Source organism: Lactuca virosa, chromosome 4 (assembly GCF_052849685.1).
Source record: "Lactuca virosa cultivar CGN04683 chromosome 4, Lactuca_virosa_CGN04683_v6, whole genome shotgun sequence".
Lineage (NCBI taxonomy): Eukaryota > Viridiplantae > Streptophyta > Magnoliopsida > Asterales > Asteraceae > Lactuca > Lactuca virosa.
Genome location: NC_136429.1, coordinates 168,204,837 through 168,221,804, shown reverse-complemented (window position 1 = coordinate 168,221,804; position 16,968 = coordinate 168,204,837). Strand labels below are relative to the sequence as shown.

The window sequence follows — 16,968 nt, the reverse complement described above, 5'->3', positions numbered from 1 at the left end:
ATTTCTTGATCTAAGCTTTAGAATTTTGAAACGAAGTATAATATTCTCTCCCTTAATTATAGCAAAACAACGTTTCAACCCTTGCAACTTTGCAAAATAAATCTTTGTTTTCTATAATTAATATTGCTAACTTGCAATACTTACCATAATAATCATGCTCCCACTATCATGATGATTATTTTCTTACCAGCATAACATTTATGCTCCCACTAGTTTTGACATGTATTCAGAAAACAGCTGAACTTTTAGAGAACAATGTTTATTGAATTCCTTAAGTTCATATTTCTAATACCTGATGCTTTGATAAATCTTTATCTAAGCTTCTTAAACTCATACACCTTTGCCTTAGAAAGCTCACATGTGTGTCTAAACAATTCAGAATTTAGTTACTAAGTCCCAAATGTTCAGATCAATTGTCAAATCTCACAATTCGAATTATGAAAAGGGATGCCGTAATCATAATCGAATTTGAGAATACAATTTTCACAATTGCTATCTTATTAAAATCTCTCTTAGTGAAAGCATTTCCTCACAATCATTTTCATGAAGGAGGAAAACCTTATGACACTTAGATTTTATGATGTATGTGTTCCTATCCATGTGAATTTGTCAAAACGAAAGTTTGCGACAAATCCAAAACCATATGGACTGAACTTGTTCAATCTTGATTTCTTCCCTCATTGTAACATGAATGCCCACCATGTCTTCCAAGCAACTCACCCTTTCATATCAATGTACTTTCCATTGATCAAGGTGCTTTATCTTTACGCATTCAAATGAGAACTCATAGAACTCACATGCATAATTAACTCAATTGGAATGGCACAGAAAAAGAGTATGTCATCCACGATAGGCTTTAGACCTCAAGTCGTGTGCTAGTGATGATCAATTAGGTTTACTCTTGATTTGTTCTTGAAACTTTTCAAGACCATTAAGAGTCCCACTGACTCCTTGACATATAAGATTCTCTCGTCAGGAAACATTTCTTGACAAACAATTATTCAAGAGTTAGTGTAGCTTTTTTGTCAAGTTTAACACTTCACACAATTGATCCTGGTTGGTCTTTGTCTTATCCAAGACATTACAACTTACCAATTTCAAATGTGCAAGAATAAGAAAAAAAATTCCAAATTCCACATTCGTCGAGTGTTATAAACCTACTTAAGACTTGTCACTCATGTCAGAATCTTGACTCTAAGACTTGATATTGGAACGAAGTATGATTGACTTCTTGATTTAACCATTTCTACAATTCTCGATTCCTCTTCTTAGACATGCAATTGCACTAAGACTCACTTAGAGGATCTATTGAGATTTGGTTCTTAATCATTAAGACTTATCATAAAACACAATAAAAGGTATTCTCCCTTCTTCTTAAAATAGAGAAACTTTTATCTTTCTGCCTACTTGATTCTTCTTATTCGTTCTGCTATTGATTGAAACTCTTTCAATCAACTCAGAATTATACTTAATCTTATAAGTATAACCATATTTACTAAACTTTAGTAAATTATGACGAATATCTTTATTACTCTTGTGGTGGACTTGATCAACGCACAACCTAGTGTACTCGATCTCCTGGTCCTTCTCTTGACACTTTGCCAAAGAATTAGTCTAATTTACAAAATATGAAGTTTCTCGTTCATCACGCAACCAAGTTGTATGATTCCAAGTTTCTGTCCAATTGAAACTTGGGCGATGAGAATCTTCCTCTATTTGGCAAATTCTTGACATTTCCACAAATAACATAATTAAGAATCAAATCCATTATAGAAACAATTAAACATCAATTTTTCATACACACCATTGCAAGGATAAATAAATAAGACAAAATCAAAATTTATTTTATTGCGGAAAAACTTGTCCTTACAATGTAATTCAACTGAAAAACTATGCTATTACATATTTCTTATCAATCTATCCTAACTCTAGAGTAGCAGCTCAAAAATCTGATCCTTGAGTCCATGCGATCGAAATCCATTTCTTCATGATCAGATTCAACACGCTTCTGCCTTAAGCTTCCTCTCTTTTCTTCGATCCTGCAAAAACATCAAAATGTAATCTTATCACATCATGTATTTGAAAATCAAAAATAGGAACTTATAGAGTTAGTTATTAGATTTTACCTGAAGTAGAGCCATACGTCTTGACTCTCCCATCTCTCAGATCTCTCAGGTAAACAGGGCAGCTTCGTCTCCAATGCCCCTTCTCTTGGCAGTAGAAGCAGATGGACTCTTTTGGAATGACACAAGGAATTATCTCAGAATTTACCTTTTCTGGATTTCCAATGTCACCATTTTCAATGTCCATTGAAGTTTGGGAGTTTGATTTGCCAGACAAATTTGCTCGATCAGCACGCCAAATCATATCTGATTCAGCAGCTATAAGCAAATAGGTCAAATCAACGAGGGTCACATCATGGTCCATCATATAGTACTCTCTAACGAACTCACTATATGATTCAGGAAGTGACTGAAGAACCCAGTCAACAGCCAATATTTCTGAGATATCGACACCCATCATCCTTAACCTATCAATGTGTGACTTCATCTCTAAGACGTGTGCACACACAAGTTTCCCATCTTCGTGTTTACTTGCCAAAAGGGCTTGAGTGAGCTTGAACTTTTCAAGCCTTTGAACTTGTGGGTTAGGGAGAATAATTGGAGGAGGTGGAGGAAGTGAAGCATGACTCTCATTTCCTTGATCGTATCGTGGAACGTCATCTTCATTTGGAAAGCTTGTTCCAAGGGACTTGGGAAGACCATTGTAAGATTTAGACATCTACAAAATGGGAGAAAAATTCAAGTTAGTTGATAAAAATCCTTGATGTAACTCCCAAATGAAACATCAAGGTTAGGATCCAACACAATACTCTACAACCTAGAAGAGGGATGCCGTAATCTAGTTGCAAAATATTTGAAGGTAGGTAAATGACGATTTACCAATTTTCACCATGAAAAACGAAAAAAAATTAAGTTTTAAATGAATTGAAACTCCTAGATCTTTTGAGATTCATTGAACTTTTCAATGGCATGTTTTAATCTCGATTATGCCCTTCTATTTGTGACTGGGATGCCGAGGATCATAAATAAGGTGTGAAGAACCATGCGAATGTACTTGGTGCACTCAATGTCTTGCTCACCTAATCAATGTGCCGGTTAACCACACACACTCCATTGATCTATGACAGACATCGAACCACCCTTCGCCACCAATGCCAAACTCAAATTAGTGTGCCGGTTAACCACACACGCTCCACTAACGTTTCGACAAGGGTACAAAGTGTAATTCCATGGATTAGCATACAATTCCACATTTTTCCTAAAGTAACTATGATTGGGAATTTGTAAAAGCATTTAGTTACTTTGTACTTCATTATACTTATAATGGAAGGTTTCGTCCTATCCTACCCATTCGGCTAACGACCCTCCACTAGTCAAGAGTGCGGTGGATAAGAGTGGATACCCATTCAATCGCCATTTTATAGGCAATTTCCTTAAACACCCCTTATAGACCAGCTTCGTGAATGGGGCCTACTAACGGTAAGACTGACTCTTTACTCATATATATAATATTAGACTTTTAATGTTACATATATATAGTATAGGGTGTATTTTACACTTTTAAAATACTAGGTGGTTTTATTAACTTTCTCTTTTAATTAAACTTTTAATTAACTTAACAAAACCATGAGGGTGTAATTTGAACTTTTCAAAATACTAGAGTTTTAGAATTTAAATATTACATAATTAAACTATTAATCAAAATTTTAAATTCCAAAACTTGAGGGCAAGTTTTGAAACATTTCAAAACATTTGGGTTTAACTATTTAAATTTCAAAAACAAACTTTTAAGTTCAAATTTAAACTATAAAACCTAAAGGGAGTAATTTGAAACTATTCAAACTTACTAGGGATCAAATAACAAATAATATAAATCAAACAATTAATTTAGTGATTATCTATATTTGACCTAATTCAATTTCTTGCAAGATAAGTTACCCAATTAATACAAATAATCAATTTTAATCATATAAGGAATTTATTATCTAATCAATTGGTAATTATCTTGTGTTTTGGCAAGGATAATCATTTAATTAAGATAAAATTCGGATTTTAACTTCAAAAAACGATTTAGGCATCAAATCCAAGTCAAAACAGCAACAAAATCTCGAAATATCCTCTGCCTGACGCACAGACTCGCCGAGTCCAAATACTGACTCGCCGAGTTGAGTCGGGCAGAGGCAAGAAAACGATTTTTCAGCAAACAAAACAGTTAAGCATCACATACAATTGAAACCAATCAAGGCTCTGATACCACTGTTGGGTTTTATGCATAAGAACAATCCTATGTGCTCATACAAACCCTAATGCTTGGATCTAGGTTTCTCTATTGTACATGCTTTGAATCCAAGACTTACAAACCCTAGATCTATCAAATAAGAACTGAAATAAGGGTTTAGTAATTACCTTTGATTGTTATATAGCAATAACATTCAATCCTTGCTTTAATTTGCTTCAGAAAACTTAGTGCCTCAATTGTTGCACCTCTAATGGAGTCACAAACACCACCAAGCAACTTGGATGAAGAGGGAGGAGAGAGGAGGCAGCCAAAACGTCCAGAAACCCTAATCTAAGAGTTGTGTACGTTTTTGGGCATAAAGGGCTCTTTATATAGGTGTAGGCTATTAGGGTTTACAACTAGGAAACCCTAATCTGACTGCTTAGGCCCTAAGCAGCCCATGGATCCCTTTCTTTAGAGTCATGGACGAAATCTTATGGGCTTCCCCATAAATATCGTCCACTCCACTCTATGGAGTCCATTAGCCCACTCTTGCAATTATCTTATAATTACAATTCCAGTCCCTTAAGTTTAATTAATCTCTTTTAGTCACAAAATTAATTCTTAATTAATTCTTGACTAATATTAATTAAACAATATGATTTCTCCTTTAATATATTATTCTTATAATATATTAATAAATCATAATTCTCCTTAATTCATCCTACATATTGCTATGGTGAAGGCAACCCAAAAGGACCATGCTCATAATCGGGTCAAGTACATACCAAAATAGTTATGGACTTAGACACTAATCCAACACCAGGAACCAGGTGCTACATATCTCCCCCACTTATTTTAGACTTCGTCCTCGAAGTCTGCTGCTCGTTCCTGGAAAAGCTCTGGGTAATGCTCCATCATCTCATCTACCGGCTCCCAAGTCCATTCCGAGCCCTTCCGGTGCTGCCATTGCACCTTTACCAGCTCGACCCTCTTGTTCCTCAGATCCTTCGACTTCTGGTCGAGAATCGCTACAGGCCGCTCGATGTAATCCAGGCTGTCATCGACCTGAATATCCTCTAATGGTACCACTGCCGAATCGTCCACCAAACATTTTCGTAACTGAGAGACGTGAAAAGTGCTATGAATCTGACTGAGTTCGGCTGGCAGATCCAACCTATATGCCACCTTGCCCACCCGGGCTATAACCCTGAAGGGTACAATATACCTGGGTCCTAACTTGCCCCGCTTCCTGAATCGGATGACGCCCTTCCATGGCGACACCTTCAGGAGAACCATATCCCCGACCTGAAACTCCAGGTCCGATCGGCGCTTGTCGGTATAACTTTTGTGCCGACTCTGAGCAGTCTGAAGTCTGCTCCGAACCTGCTGAATCCTCTCTGTCGTCTTGAGCACCACTTCGGTGCTCCCCATGACCCTCTGGCCAACCTCACCCCAACATATCGGGGTTCTGCACTTCCTCCCGTATAATATCTCGAAGGGAGGACGGTCAATACTCGCATGATATCTATTATTATACGAGAACTCCGCCAATGGAAGGTAGGTATCCCAGCTACCTCCGAAGTCTAAAACACATGCCCGCAGCATATCCTCTAGCATCTGGATGGTCCGTTCGCTCTGACCATCCGTCTGCGGGTGAAAGGCGGTGCTAAAATGCAGACGAGTACCCAACTCGTCATGAAACTTCTTCCAAAACCTGGAAGTGAACCGCACATCCCTGTCGGAAATCACTGAAACTGGCACTCCGTGCCGAGCTACCACCTCTCGGATATAGATGTCGGCCAACTTTTCGGCCGAAATGCTCTCCTGGATCAGTATGAAATGGGCACTCTTAGTCAACCGATCCACGATTACCCAAATCGAATCCACTCCCCGTGCAATCTTGGGAAGCTTAGTAATGAAATCCATGGTAATATCTTCCCATTTCCACAATGGGATATCTAACGGCTGCGTCTTGTCATGTGGCCTCTGGTGCTCGGCCTTGACCTTCCTGCAGGTCAAGCACCGCTCCACATACCATGCTACGTCCCGCTTCATGCAGGGCCACCAATAATCAGGACGAAGATCTCTATACATCTTCGTCGCTCCGGGATGGATAGAAAATCTAGATTTGTGTGCCTCCTCCATCAGGATCTGGCGCACACCTCCATGATAAGGGACCCACACCCTACGGCGAAGAGTCAATAACCCTCGGCTATCATAGTCGAAGGAGGAAACCTGGCCCACTATACGCTCGCTCTTCCGATGTTCCTCCTTCATAGCCTCCTGCTGAGCCTCCCAGATCCGCTCCAATAGTGGAGTTACCACTGTCATCCTCAGACAGATGTTCCTGATTGGCGTTGCCTTGCGGCTAAGCGCATCGGCCACGACATTGGCCTTCCCCGGGTGGTAGAGGATCTCGTAATCATAATCCTTCACCACATCCAGCCACCGACGCTGCCTCATGTTCAGGTTCGGCTGATCCATGAGGTACCTCAAACTCTTGTGGTCCGTGTAAATGGTACAACGAACACCATAGAGGTAATGACGCCAAATCTTGAGGGCAAAAATAACAGCCCCCAGTTCCAAATCATGCGTCGGGTAATTCGCCTCGTGAGGCTTCAGCTGCCTCGAAGCGTATGCAATAACATGCCCTCTCTGCATCAGTACCGCGCCCAAACCTGAGATGGACGCATCACAATATACCACAAAATCTTCCATGCCCTCTGGCAAGGCTAAGATTGGCGCCTCGCACAATCTCTGTCTCAGTGTCTCGAATGCGGCCTGCTGCTCAGGCCCCCAGCGAAAGACCACAGCTTTCCTCGTCAGCCTGGTCAGGGGCACGACTATCTTGGAGAAGTCCTGAATGAATCTACGATAGTAGCCTGCCAATCCCAGAAAGCTCTGAATCTCAGATGGAGACCTCGGAACTTCCCACCTCATCACGGCCTCAACCTTGGCCGGGTCCACCGATATCCCATTCTGGTTGACAAGGTGCCCGAGAAACTGCACCTCGCGCAACCAGAACTCACACTTGGAGAACTTAGCATACAAGCTCTCCCTTCTCAAAGTCTCCAGAACCTCTCGCAGATGCTCCTCATGCTGCTCTCGCGTCTTGGATTAAACCAAGATATCATCAATAAACACTATCACAGACCGGTCTAACATCGGTCTACACACGCGGTTCATGAGGTCCATGAACGCGACAGGAGCATTGGTGAGCCCAAAAGGCATCACCACAAACTCATAGTGGCCATAGCGTGTCCGCAACGCAGTCTTCTGTACATCCTCCTCTTTGACCCTCATCTGATGATACCCTGATCGCAAATGAATCTTGGAGAACCAAGATGCTCCCTGTAGCTGGTCAAAGAGGTCATCAATCCTCGGGAGTGGGTAACGGTTCTTCACCGTTAACTTATTCAGCTCCCTATAATCTATACACATCCGATGCGACCCGTCCTTCTTCTTCACAAATAGAATCGGGGCTCCCCAGGGTGAACTGCTCGGTCTAATGAAACCCTTGTCTAACAGCTCCTGCAGCTGTGTAGACAACTCCTGCATCTCAGGAGGAGCCAACCGATACGGTGCCTTGGCTATCAGAGCCGCACCAGGGACTAGTTCAATCCTGAACTCTACCTGCCTCTCCGGAGGTATCCCAGACAACTCCTCGGGGAATACATCCGCAAACTCTCGTACCACAGGCACATCGCTCACCGTTGCCTTACCCATCTCCCGGGTATCCATCACATAGGCAACAAATCCTGCGTAACCCTGCTGAAGGTAACGCCTAGCCCTCGCTGCTGAACATAAAGCTGGTCCTTGATGTGGCCTCTCGCCCTGAATCACCAGCTCTCCCCCACTTGGGGTCCTGATCCGCACCAACTGCTGCGCACAATCAATCACTGCCCCATTGGGGCTTAGCCAATCCATACCGATAATAACCTTGTTCCCCCGCAAAGGTATGGGAACCAGATCTACCAGATAACGCTCCTCAAACAGTCGCAGGACGCAATCTCGGTAGACCTCTGATGCTCGTACTGACCGGTCGTCCGCAATCTCGACCTCTAGAGGGCAATCCAACGTACCCGACGACTCAGGAAACTTCTTGCTAAGCGTAAGAGAGACAAACGATCGGGTAGCACCCGAATCAAACAATACCTGAACTGGGATACCGTTCACATGGAACGATCCTAAACAGAGCACATACATAACATATCAAGATCACAGCGCCATAACATAAAAGCATAAGAAAGGAATCATACCCGTCACTACGTCAGGTGCAGCGCGTGCCTCCTCGGCTGTCAACTGAAATGCTCAGCTCCGCACCACTGGAGCCTCTGCCTTGGCCTTCCGGCCATTTGCAACCCGCGTTGTCGCTGAAACCGGTGCCACTGTTGGCGCTGCTGCTGACGCTGCTGCCAATCTCGGGCAGTTGGCCTTTTTGTGGCCCCTCTGATTGCAATGGAAGCAAATCAGGTCTGTCATCTGTACTGTAGGGGCGGGGGCAGTACAATCCCTGCCAAAGTGCCCCGTCTTGCCGCACTGGTAGCAGCCTGACGATCCCGCTCTACAAGCTCCCTCATGCGGCCTGCCGCACTTCCTGCAGCGGCTCTGGCCCGGCTGGCCCTTCGACCTAACTTCGGATCCCTTGGTTTCTTCCCCGAAACCCCTGTAACCTGCTCAGACTCAGCTTTCCTCTTCCTCACATGCTCCAAATCGAGCTCCCTCTCCCGCGCCCTGGCAATCATGGACTCCAGGGTCGGGCAGGAAGAGTAGCTGACGTGCTCTCGAATATCAGCCCTCAACATATCATGGTAGCGGGTCTTCCGCATCTCCTCATCCCCCGCATACTGGGGTACCAACAATGCTCTCTCCCGGAACTTGGCGGTGATCTCCGCCACAGTCTCCGTAGTCTGCCTCATATCCAAAAACTCTCTGGCCAGCTGTTGAAGCTCTACAGCCGACGCAAACTCAGCTCTGAATCTGGTCACGAAATCTGACCACGTCATGGCCTCGACGGATGGGGCTCCCAATGAGTCACCAATCGACTCCCACCAGTCTCTAGCTCTATCCCTCAAACATCCCGCAGCAAAGAGGACCTTCGACCCTTCCGGGCAGAAGCTCGTCAACTGCGCAGACTCAATGTTTGCGATCCATCTCCTGGCAGCGATTGGGTCTTTCACCCCGTGATGATCCGACGCACCACTCCCACGGAAGTCCTTAAAGGACAGTGTGCGCGTACTTATCTGGCTAGAAGACATATCACTCCTGAATGCCCGGAGGCGATCCTCCATCAGCTCAACAATCCCTTAATTGATCAACCCGAAAATGACCGGGGTCGACTCAAGAATGCCTCTCGTGATCTCAGACGCGATGAACTCGCGCAGCCCGTCATCAACCTGCTCGGATCCTGCACCCGAGCCTGACCCTGATCCTGATCCGGAACCTCCTACTCCATGTCGCGTGGTCACCATACTGAAAAATACATGCATAATTGTCAAGATCATACATACTCTCGAGAGGTCTAACACACTCTCCAAGGTTCACGGTTCTGTCTCAACCTTCCTTGATTCGAGTACGGATCCTCTGCTTCCAGTAGTACGGGCCCATACTACCTTTCACATCTATCCATACTTTACTCAAGGACTGTCTCGACTTCACCAGGTCCTTTAACCAATATCCCTTTTCATCTAGTCTCATCCCAGGCTTTCCTGGGGCACTCTCTGACCTACTCTCCGCCATCAGCTGCACTAGGAGTCCCTACTTCCCTTCCCTAACTACCTTGCGAGTACTGTTAAATATCCGCTCACTAGTTAGTTAAAGTTAGCCAGGACCCCTTAAGCACAAAGCAAGCAACATTCGTGCGTCGAGTAACCGCATCAAGCATAACCTAATCAAGCTATCCTACTGCTGACTAAACAGTCCTAGCATACAACTCGTACAACAGGCATATAAGGAATCCTCCTAGATCCTTAGCCCTAATCTAGCATGCAGTTCTCAGAATCATATATCATATAACTTATTATAACAAGTATGGGTATCTTGGGGGAAAACTTACTTGAGCTCGGCTGGTCGCACGCATCACACACCTTGTTCTTTCTCAAAACCCTTTGACTCGGGTTTTAGAAAACCATTTTCTTTGTAAAAATCTTTTAAATCCCTCGGTTTGAGTCCAGACACTCCCGAGGGTGTGTCTGAATCCCTCAAACCAGGGCTCTGATACCAACTTGTAACATCCCAATCTCCAAGCCCAATTTTTTTTTTAAAGTTAAGTAATTCTCAACATAGTTTACCAAAACATTTCCCATGCCATATCATTTGCAAACAAAACTATAACAATGTGTCTGAAATCATAATGTCAAAGTAAAATCAATCAGAGTACAATCCCAGAAAACTACATGCGGAAATCATGTGTGTGTGTGATGCGCTGCTACACTGCCGGCTCCTTCCCCTTAGACAAAGAGGTACCTGAAACCAAAACTAAAACTGTAAGCACAAAGCTTAGTGAGTTCCCCCATCATACCACATACCATACAGACATATCGCATTCATACTGCCGGGCAATTCTGGGGTGCCCGACCTACCCAGTACGGCCATTCTGGGGTGCTGACCTACCCGTGTCAAGCCATTCTGGGGTGATGACCTACCCATGTCAAGCCATTCTGGGGTGCTGACCTACCATTCGGTCCTATCAACCGAACATCGGGGACTATTCCACCCCCTACTGCTACTATCACATATATCATACCGTAAACATACTGTCAGACGTTTCTGGGGTGTCCGACCTACCCTTCGGTCCTAACAACCGAACCTGGGGACTATTCCCTCCCTACTACCACTATCACATATAACATATCATGCCAGCATATAAACATATCATCACATACTGTCAGACATATCTGGGGTGTCTGACCTACCCTTTGGTCCTAACAACCGAACTCTACTACTATCACGTATAACATATCATGCCAGCATATAACATATCAGGTAGTAGCAACCTAGATGAATATCACAAAGACAATCATCCAACATACAACTCCTACTAGTGGGCCGGCATTGTGGCCGTAGACCCACCGCTACTGGAAGGTAACTCACCTCGAACGAGTAGCTGCTGATAATCTGTGCGGGAAATCTCTGTCTGCTGCTGCTCCAGAAATCCTCCGGCTATAATCCCCACAAAACACTCAATCAGAGTCTGATATCTATTCTTAGGGTAAAGTGACCATTTTACCCCTAACCAAGTCCAAGTCAAAGTCAAAGTCAACTTCCAGTTGACCCGACTCGTCGAGTTGGGCCGCCAACTCGCCGAGTCCCTATCTCTTCAACTGTCCTCATCCCCGATTCTACTCGTCGAGTTGGGCCGCCAACTCGTCGAGTCCCTATCTCTTCAACTGTCCCCATCCACGACTCTACTCGTCGAGTTTAGCAACGACTCGACGAGTTCTCCTTCTAACACAACCTCGGATGAACCTTTATCCGACTCGCCGAGTGGTATGAACACTCGTCGAGTCCATCTTCATCCTATGAACACGTCATGTCCTCGAATCGCCGATTTGTATGAACAACTCGTCAAGTTCATCTTCAAGAGTTAGGAGATTGCCTTGGACTCGCCGAGTCGACTCATGCACTCGCTGAGTCCTATGAACTCCAGGACTATGGCTTATCCCGATACGTTTGGGTCACTCTCCTGGACCCTCTAAAACCCTTCTTTCACTCAACTGGGTCTCATGGACCATAACAGAAAAGGAAGTCAAGCCTCGGACTCGCCGAGTCCCAAGAATGACTCGCCGAGTCGATGCAGTCCCAAGTCTATTCCTTCGATTTCTGCTGTACAACTCTTGTCCAAATGATAGATCTAGGCCCCTAAACTCGATCTAGCACGTAAAGTTACGAACTTTACGTGCATGCATGGGACTTTGAGCCAAAAAGGCTCTAAAAGAGGCTCTTAAGTTGCATGGGGGCTTCCATGGGTGCAAAAGCAGCCCTTTTCTGCCTTGTAACTCTTCCATGGGCCTAGAACCGAAGCCTCAACCCCCAACCATGCTTACAATCATGGTTGGTTACCAAGAATGGCTTATAAAAGCCCTAAATCTCCCCAAAAAGGGATCAAACGAATAAGCAACCAAGGTACAGACTTTATACCTTTCAAACACTGCAAATGATGCACCAAAGTCGAATCTTTCAGTCTCCTCTTGATCCTTCTATGCTCTTCCTTCTTCCTTGTAATTAAAACCCACAAAATCACTCAAAAGCCTTAGAACTTGCACCAAAACACTTAGGGTTTGCTATGGAGGGTTTCTGGGAGCATAAAGGGGCGATGGAAGCTGTATAAGGTTGTTTAAATAGGGTGCAAACCCTCAGATTAGGGTTTTGTCCAGACAGAGCTTACTCGTCGAGTCCAGGACCCGACTCGACGAGTCCCATACTTAAATCCCGTGTCTCATCCCGCTTCTACTCGGCGAGTTGGGCCTTCAACTCGTCGAGTCCCAGGCCAAAAATGCAAAATTACTTAAATAAAATACATACCAGGAACCAGGTGCTACAAAAAAAGAACAGGGTTGGGGGGTACTGGATTAGGGTGGGATGTTTTTTAATTTCTTTTTACTTTTTTTTTGTAAATCATATTTAAACAAAACTAAATGTAAAAGTAAATAAAAAAGATAAAGAATTCTTTTTATATGGATAAAAACCAATCATATAAGTTTTAGAAGAAACAATAGGGACAATGTTCGTAAAAAAAATTAATAAGAAGTGAGTTTATAACTTTGATAAATCAGAAAGACCATTTATAAATTTTTACTTATTAATAATAATAATAATAATAATAACAATAACAATAACAATAACGAAGACATGACAAAAACAAAAAAAACAAAAAAAGCAATACAAATAGTCAAATCAAAATTTAGTTTATTAGTTTACAAAACATTTAAGAAAATAATATTAAAGGATGTATATAAAGACATTCAATTTTAACATTTTCCTCTAAAATATTGTCAATCTTTTATGGATTTGAAATATTAGATAAAGTCATAAAACATAAATTGTTGATTCGTACTAAATACAATTCTATTATAACAATAATTTATGTATTTAAATATAGTTTTATAAAACTATATAAAACATAAACTGTTGGTTGGTACTAAATAAAATTCTTTTATAACAATAATTTATGTATTAAACTATAGTTTTATACAATTATATAAAACTTTATTGTCTATAAAAAATATTATTATTTACCATACACACATGTTCTATAATCTTCTTCATTTGAGAGTCATGCTATAAATACACAAGAATGTCTTCTCTTCCGAAAAGTGTGCATGACAACTGTTAAACGAAACGCCAAAAATGATTCATGTATCGATAGTGTTCTTGTTGTTGTTTTCAAATGCTCTTTGTCATGCATCCTCTTACTCCCGTCTCATAAGCGGTGGTGTTAACCATCATCGTCATTCTCCTATTAATAAGCAACCACTTGCCAAAATCGCCATTCACAAGACTGTCATCGCTCTCCATGAATCAGCTTCCATTCGTTCTAACCCTAACCCTTTGCTACTGGGTATCAAGGTAAAGACTCGTTTTCTTCCCATTAATTTGATTAACTATTCAAATTCTATGAATTCATTTCTAAATATTACGATAGGTAGCGGATGCTCAATGGATTAACATAGAGCTCGAGTACCCTGAACCATCTGAGGACGATTGGGTTGGAGTTTTTTCTCCGGCGAAGTTCAAGTAAAATCTTATATCTTAATTTCTATAATACCTAATTCTCCATGAATGATTTATTTGAAAAACTGAATGAATATGACAGTGCTTCCGATTGTTCATCTGAAGCTGGTAACTGGCCGGAGACTCCAACCTTATGCACAGCTCCAATTAAGGTGAAACACCATTAATTACTTTGAATGATTACGAAACTCTGTGCTAATAACATATGTTTTGTAACTTGTAACAGTACAAGTTCGCAAATCACTCCACTACCGATTATGTTCGAACAGGAAAAGCTAAACTCACATTCCGGATCATCAATCAACGTGAAGATTTCGCGTTTGCATTATTTACAGGCGGATTAGAAACTGTGTGTGAATTAGTCGCTCTTTCCGGTTTCCACTCGTGATTTATCGAATTCTGCAATGTATGTGATTAATCACTAATTGGGTTTTCTGAATTACAGCCGAAATTGGTTGCTGTTACTGATCCTATGTCATTTCCAAACCCTAAGGCCCCTCTATACCCTCGTCTTGCCCATGGAAAAGCTTGGGATGAGGTGTACATTTACAAACTCTAAACTTTTTTGAATTCTAATATTTATATATTTTGCTATATTGGGTGTGTGGTTTATAACTTTTTTTTTCTAATTTTCTTCAGATGACTGTAACATGGACCAGTGGCTATAACATTGATGAAGCAACTCCAATTGTAGAATGGGGATGGAAGGGTGAAAGCAAAAAGCTTTCTCTAGCAGGAACGTTGACTTTTACACGTGGCAGCATGTGTGGTATAAAAATAATACTTAATTAATGGTAAAAATTAAAATTACTGCAAAATTTTACATTTTTTTTACCTATGCCATGTAATGTAGGCCCACCTGCACGTACACTTGGATGGCGGGATCCTGGTTTTATCCACACAAGTTTCTTACAGGACTTGTGGCCAAACACCATGTATGCGTCTCATTTTTCACATAACAATTCAAAGAATAAAGAAACTATGGAAAAAAGATATTTCTTTATTTTTCTAAAATTGTTTAATGAATAAGATTAAATGACTATTTTACATATTTTACACCTATGGTCCAGATATAACAGATTTCACAAATCACATAATTATTTTCCAGGTATGAATATAGAATGGGGCATATAATGTTAGATGGATCAATCATCTATAGTAATACGTATACATTCAAATCATCTCCATATCCGGGACAAGATTCCCTTCAGCGTGTTATCATATTTGGAGACATGGGAAAGGTAGTAAGAATTTGTTAAAACCGTACAATTAAATATAACCATAACTAATTTTTAAAATTCATGTTTCTAGGCAGAACGTGACGGGTCAAATGAGTATGCAAATTATCAGCCAGGATCCCTAATCACAACAGACCAATTGGTCAGTGACCTTGACAACTATGATATAGTGTTTCATATAGGAAATTTACCATTTTCGAATGGATTTCTCTCACAATGGGATCAATTCACAGAACAAGTCGAACCCATTTCATCTACAAAGCCATATATGATTGCAAGGTTCGTGTTTCTAAATATTAATAAAAATTTAATGATATCTAGTTCTATTTTCTAATTAAATTATGTATTAAGTACTTTCCTTTTATATCGCAGCGGCAACCATGAACGTGATTTTCCTAATTCTGGATCTTTTTACAACACTCCTGATTCAGGCGGGGAGTGTGGTGTGCCTGCTGAGACCATGTATTATGTTCCTGCAGATAACAGAGCTAAATTCTGGTGAAAATATTTATTTAAACCTATAATATTTTTTAAAAAAATCTTGTTCATATTGTATGTTGTTTACAGGTATGCAACAGATTATGGTATGTTTCATTTCTGTATAGCGGATTCAGAGCATGATTGGAGGGAGGGTTCAGAACAATATGCATGGCTAGAGACATGTTTTGCATCAGTCGACAGACAAAAACAACCATGGCTCATCTTTGCTGCTAATCGTGTTCTTGGTTATTCTTCTAACAATTGGTTAGCTAATGAGGGTGCATTTGAAGAGCCCATGGGTCGTGCAAATTTGCAAAAGCTATGGCAGAAATACAAAGTAGACATCGCGTTTTATGGGCATGTCCATAATTATGAAAGGACGTGTCCTATATATCAGGTACTAACTTGCTAACTGATTATGATACCATGTTAGATATATAGAGATAGACTTCATGTTGACTTGTTGACTTTTTTTTTTGTATAGAACCAATGTGTGAACTCGGAGATATCGCGGTATTATGGTACAGTGAATGGGACAATTCATGTTGTTGTTGGCAGTGGAGGGAGCCATTTGTCAGATTTTACTGAGATAAATACGTTTTGGAGTTTGTATAAAGATCAGGATTGGGGATTTGTAAAACTTACTGCGTTTAACCACTCTTCACTTCTATTTGAGTACAAGAAGAGTAGTGATGGTTTGGTTTATGATAATTTCACGATTTCAAGAGACTATAGGGACGTGTTGGCATGCGTACATGATGGGTGTGAAGCTACTACTTTGGCAACTTAAATCCAATAAAAAGTAGTTCTCCTATAAAAAATCATCTTATTAGTTGTTACGACTTAAGGATTCCATTATACGAATAATGTTTGTAGGTGTTATCTTTGTAATTCTAGCTTATTGCTATATAACCAAGTTTCAATTATAATGTTTATATTCCGTCAATTTTGTTTAATTTTTCTTGATATAGTTATATGGTTTCGTGGTCCTTTTTTAGTTGGTTGGTAATTGTTTTCTATAAGCATTATGCAAATTCATTTTTATTACTATTTGATGTAAACATACTTGAGATACACATGTACAAGTGTACAACTATCCGAGACTCCTTGAATTATTTGAAGAAAACCTTAAGCCTAACCGTAAAGTTAGTGTTATCAAATTATTTTTACATCTTTGCAATTAATAATGGAAAATTTGACAATAATCTTTATATTTTTCTTATAAATTTTGGTG

The 16,968-nt window shown here is 41.1% G+C and overlaps 1 protein-coding gene across 1 annotated transcript; it reads left to right on the top strand.

Moving 5' to 3' along the window:
• The first annotated feature begins 13,582 nt into the window (after positions 1 to 13,582).
• LOC145107710 (nucleotide pyrophosphatase/phosphodiesterase-like) lies at positions 13,583 to 16,692 on the top strand. The gene is made up of 12 exons (XM_079044655.1): positions 13,583 to 13,851; positions 13,928 to 14,019; positions 14,099 to 14,168; positions 14,243 to 14,365; positions 14,462 to 14,554; positions 14,656 to 14,785; positions 14,870 to 14,951; positions 15,125 to 15,257; positions 15,328 to 15,533; positions 15,627 to 15,752; positions 15,822 to 16,131; positions 16,219 to 16,692. Exons 1-12 carry the CDS (start codon positions 13,633 to 13,635, stop codon positions 16,522 to 16,524), a joined length of 1,890 nt encoding a protein of 629 aa, XP_078900781.1. The 5' UTR covers positions 13,583 to 13,632; the 3' UTR covers positions 16,525 to 16,692.
• Positions 16,693 to 16,968: the final 276 nt, after the last annotated feature.

What these genes read in the sequence shown, in the direction of transcription:
- LOC145107710 (XM_079044655.1), top strand. Translation starts at nt 13,633, where the DNA reads ATGATTCATGTATCGATAGTGTTCTTGTTGTTGTTTTCAAATGCTCTT. An exon ending in TTACAGGCGGATTAGAAACT is followed by an intron (nt 14,366 to 14,461) that starts GTGTGTGAATTA and finishes TCTGAATTACAG; the next exon opens with CCGAAATTGGTTGCTGTTAC. An exon ending in ATGGAAAAGCTTGGGATGAG is followed by an intron (nt 14,555 to 14,655) that starts GTGTACATTTAC and finishes AATTTTCTTCAG; the next exon opens with ATGACTGTAACATGGACCAG.